Genomic DNA, 5,404 nt, shown 5'->3' with positions numbered 1-5,404 from the left:
AAGGCCTGTGATTGGACGGCTGGCCGCCACCTGATTCTACTGACCAATGAGCTGCGTTGTTCTAAGAGTTAAAGGTCCGCCGCCCTGTAGGCGCTGACACACTGTTAACAACACAACACAGCCACCAGCAGGGGATGTAACGGAGTACATCCACGTTACTGCGCTACAAGTAACGTTACTGCGCTACAAGTAACGTTACTGGCAATCCTGAACATTTCAGTCTGTTGATTTTTAATTTTCAAATCAAAGTGTTATTATTGGTATGAAAGTTGAAATACACAATGGCACCAATGTTATGTTTTGTTATGTTTGTTATGCAATGTTTGAAAATAAAGAAAAAAAAAGAATTTTCCAAAAATGTCAGTTTTTAGCAGTCTGGAGTCTTTTTGTTGATAATTGAGCATAAAAATGGAATAAAGAAATGTTTATCTCTGTGTACATGAGCTTCACGTTTTCTGAATTGTGTGTATTGTTCTGTTTCAAACAAATAAAACAATATGTATTTCCTTTTTATATATGCATATACTGTCATAATTACATGAAACATTTTATGTTACGTAAACTCAATTTTTCACTGATATGAATGCCCATTAAAATGAGCTGTCAGCCCAGAGAGCAGGGATTTATAGTAGTATTATATTATATGTGTGTGAGTGTCCAGCAGAGAGCAGCACTGAGCTGCTACACAGAACACAGTCTCATGGAGTAAAACAACCACACTAAATGCTACATAATACTACATAATACTCACTAAATACTACATAATACTCACTAAATACTACATAATACTACATAATACTCACTAAATACTCACTAAAAACTCACTAAATACTACATAATACTACATAATACTCACTAAATACTCACTAAAAACTCACTAAATACTACATAATACTCACTAAATACGACATAATACTACATAATACTCACTAAATACTACATAATACTCACTAAATACTCACTAAAAACTCACTAAATACTACATAATACTCACTAAATACTACATAATACTCACTAAATACTACATAATACTCACTAAATACTCACTAAATACTCACTAAAAACTCACTAAATACTACATAATACTACATAATACTCACTAAATACTACATAATACTACATAATACTCACTAAATACTCACTAAAAACTCACTAAATACTAGATAATACTACATAATACTCACTAAATACTAGATAATACTACATAATACTCACTAAATACTCACTAAATACTACATAATACTCACTAAATACTACTTAATACTCACTAAATACTACATAATACTACATAATACTCACTAAATACTCACTAAAAACTCACTAAATACTAGATAATACTACATAATACTCACTAAATACTAGATAATACTACATAATACTCACTAAATACTCACTAAATACTACATAATACTACATAATACTCACTAAATACTACATAATACTCACTAAATACTCACTAAATACTACATAATACTCACTAAATACTCACTAAATACTACATAATACTCACTAAATACGACATAATACTACATAATACTCACTAAATACTCACTAAATACTACATAATACTCACTAAATACTCACTAAAAACTCACTAAATACTACATAATACTACATAATACTCACTAAATACTACATAATACTCACTAAATACTACATAATACTACATAATACTCACTAAATACTCACTAAATACTACATAATACTACATAATACTCACTAAATACTCACTAAATACTACATAATACTCACTAAATACTACTTAATACTCACTAAATACTCACTAAATACTACATAATACTCACTAAATACTACATAATACTACATAATACTCACTAAATACTCACTAAAAACTCACTAAATACTAGATAATACTAGATAATACTCACTAAATACTACATAATACTAAATAATACTAAATACTACATAATACTCACTAAATACTACATAATACTCACTAAATACTCACTAAAAACTCATTAAATACTACATAATACTACATAATACTCACTAAATACTCACTAAATACTACATAATACTACATAATACTCACTAAATACTCACTAAATACTACATAATACTCACTAAATACTATATAATACTACAAAATACTCACTAAATACTCATTAAATACTACATAATACTCACTAAATACTACATAATACTACATAATACTCACTAAATACTCACTAAATACTACATAATACTCACTAAATACTACATAATACTAAATAATACTGCATAATTCAAATGTGTCCATTAAGTTGCCTGAATTTTAAGAGCTAGGTTAATAAGTGTTCATTGGTGAAAGAAAACGTAAGAACAAAGTAATTAGTAATGCTTTAAAATGTTAAAATGCTATCTTCTGATTTCGCTAAATGTTGGAGAGGAAAAACTGTCATGTCCATGTTCAAAGGGGTCCCTTGACCTCTGACCTCCAGATCAGTGAATGTAAATGGGTTCAATGGGTACCCACGAGTCTCCCCTTTACAGACATGCCCACTTTATGATAATCACATGCAGTTTGAGCATATTGTTTTATGCTAAATGCAGTACCTGTGAGGGTTAATGGACGATATCTGTCATTGTTCTGTGTTGTTAGTGGATTTACAATAATAAATATATACATACATTTACATAAAGCAGCATATTTGTCCACTCCCATGTTGATAAGAGGATTAAATACTGGACTAATCTCCCTTTAAGGTTCATTTAGAACAGATAAAACGTGAGATTAATATATACTCACACACACACACACACTGTTACAGACTCGTTGGCGTTTTCAGTCCAAAATGGCGGCAGCTCCATCTAGCAGCAGAGTTTCTCTCTTTGCTTCGAGACTGTTTGACGCTCCCACCTAAAGAGGAGCGACTATTTATTATATATATTATATATTATACAGTGTTTACAGTAGGAGGGTGTGTGAACCTTCAGCTGAGGTCTAGTTTTACTCGGAGTGGTTTGAAGGCGTCTCTAGACGTCGCTGGGCTGAGTAATGACAGTAAAGTAACACATAATGGAACATCCAGGAAAACCAGCAGAAGTCCTTGTGTCCATCAGTAAAGACCAGCTGAGTCTCTGAGACGAGACACGAGCGTCTCTCTGACTGACTGGAGGAAACCCAGATGTCCTCTGCTGCTGTGAGACACACAGTGACAGGAAACACCAAAACTCTGTACAAAAACCTGACAGCTGCTCACTCAACAGCTACACACTTCATTTATTGTCTTTTTAATTTGTAATGTTTTATACTTCTGCTGAATATAATCCATCAATCTGATTTCCATAGATGTATTTTGTACATCCAGTTCCCTTTGTTAACACCTTATTTTGAAAAGCGGACGTAGTCCCATGTGTCTACTTCCTGTAACTTCTCCAAGGTGGTCTCTAGCTCTCCTGTCAGCTCCGTTCTCTTTATCCATCCATGGTCAGCTCCATCGGGGCCGTTTCAATGCAGAGAACACAAATGTCAGTATCTGGGTGCTCTACAGTCGTAGCGTCGGCCCATTTGACCACGGAGACGAGAACGACGACCGGCTCCACCGCCACGTTACCACCATACCGCCACGTTACCGCCATACCATAACGTTACCGCCATACCATAACGTTACCGCCATACCATAACGTTACCTCCATACCATAACGTTACCGCCAAACCGCCACGTTACCGCCATACCGCCACGTTACCGCCATACCATAACGTTACCGCCATACCATAACGTTACCACCATACCATAACGTTACCTCCATACCATAACGTCACCTCCATACCATAACGTTACCTCCATACCATAACGTCACCTCCATACCATAATGTTACCTCCATACCATAACGTCACCTCCATACCATAACGTTACCTCCATACCATAACGTTACCGCCATACCATAACGTTACCACCATACCATAATGTTACCTCCATACCATAACGTTACCTCCATACCATAACGTTACCACCATACCATAACGTTACCACCATACCATAACGTTACCTCCATACCATAACGTTACCTCCATACCATAACATTACCTCCATACCATAACGTTACCTCCATACCATAACATTACCTCCATACCATAACGTTACCTCCATACCATAACGTTTCCACCGTACCATAACGTTACCTCTATACCATAACGTTACCTCCATACCATAACGTTACCTCCATACCATAACGTTTCCACCGTACCATAACGTTTCCACCGTACCATAACGTTTCCTGCTAACTTTTTCACACTTTTTTTCGGATATATTTCAGATGTTTTTCAGACTTTTATTCAGACATATATCAGCCTTTTTTGGACATTTTTTGGGCCATATTTGGGTCATACTTTGGCATTTTTCTGCCTTTTTTCAGAGATTTTTTGGCCTTTCTTTCTAACTTTGTTCAGACTAATTTTTGGCACATTTTGGCCTTCTTTAGATGTTAGCATGCAGCTTTAGCTCTGCTCTGTCTAGCTCTGCTTTTCCTGTCAATGTGTGAAACCCAAAGTGTTTCCATCCTTTACTGGATGTGTAGTGTTTACCACGCTGGATTTAACATGGGAGGGTGCAGGTCGTATCCACGCTGACCCTCCAACGTTTTACACTCTCTGAGGTTTGTTTTGGTTGACGGATACGGAACGGATATGACGTCACGTTACTCAGACTACCACAATAAAAGCAGTAACTTCCTTCTACCTCCACATAGACTCAGATGAAGCAGATAGATCCATTCTGGTGTTAAAACATCTGTTTAGAAATCATTTAAATAAATGGTGACACATAGTGAATCTATTTTGTTTCCACCCTTAGTGGCTGATGAGATGTAAATGTTGAGAGTTGCTCAACAGATGATGAAGAGGTAGGACCAATGACGTGAAAGACCAGATCCATCAGAGTATCAATGTTCTTCCTCTCGCTCCACCCCTCTCACTGCAGACATGAAACACTGGCTGACAAACATCCTGATTGTGACTCTGTGGCTAGGTAACTCTTTAAACCTACTGATTTTTCTCCTTTAATCAATCATCTTTATTCATTCATCTCTTCCTCTGCATGTTCTCTTCTTCCCCAGAGTGTAAAGGAGAAGACAGAGTGAACCAGACAACAAGAGATGTCATCGCTACTGAAGGACACACACTCACACTGGACTGTACATTTGAGGCAGCTAAAGCAAGTCCCACTTTGTTCTGGTACAAACAAGAAGTTCATGATTACCCAAAGTACATGCTGAAAAGTTTCTCAAACAACGTAGATAAAGCTCCAGAGTTCCAGAAAGACAGATTTGATGCTAGAATCAACAAGAAATCAGTTCCTCTGAGGATCCAGAAGCTTCAGCTGTCAGACTCTGCTGTGTACTACTGTGCTCTGCAGCCCACAGTGACAGGAAACACCTAAACTCTGTACAAAAACCTTTGGA

At 36.2% G+C, this 5,404-nt stretch overlaps 1 gene segment (V, D, J or C); it reads left to right on the top strand.

Moving 5' to 3' along the window:
- The first annotated feature begins 4,845 nt into the window (after positions 1-4,845).
- Positions 4,846-5,404, top strand: LOC119499328. The segment is given in 2 exon segments: positions 4,846-4,971; positions 5,060-5,404. Coding segments are annotated over 2 exon segments (369 nt in total).

Source organism: Sebastes umbrosus, chromosome 12 (genome assembly GCF_015220745.1).
Source record: "Sebastes umbrosus isolate fSebUmb1 chromosome 12, fSebUmb1.pri, whole genome shotgun sequence".
Classification (NCBI taxonomy): domain Eukaryota; kingdom Metazoa; phylum Chordata; class Actinopteri; order Perciformes; family Sebastidae; genus Sebastes; species Sebastes umbrosus.
This window is presented reverse-complemented; position numbering and strand designations above follow the sequence as displayed.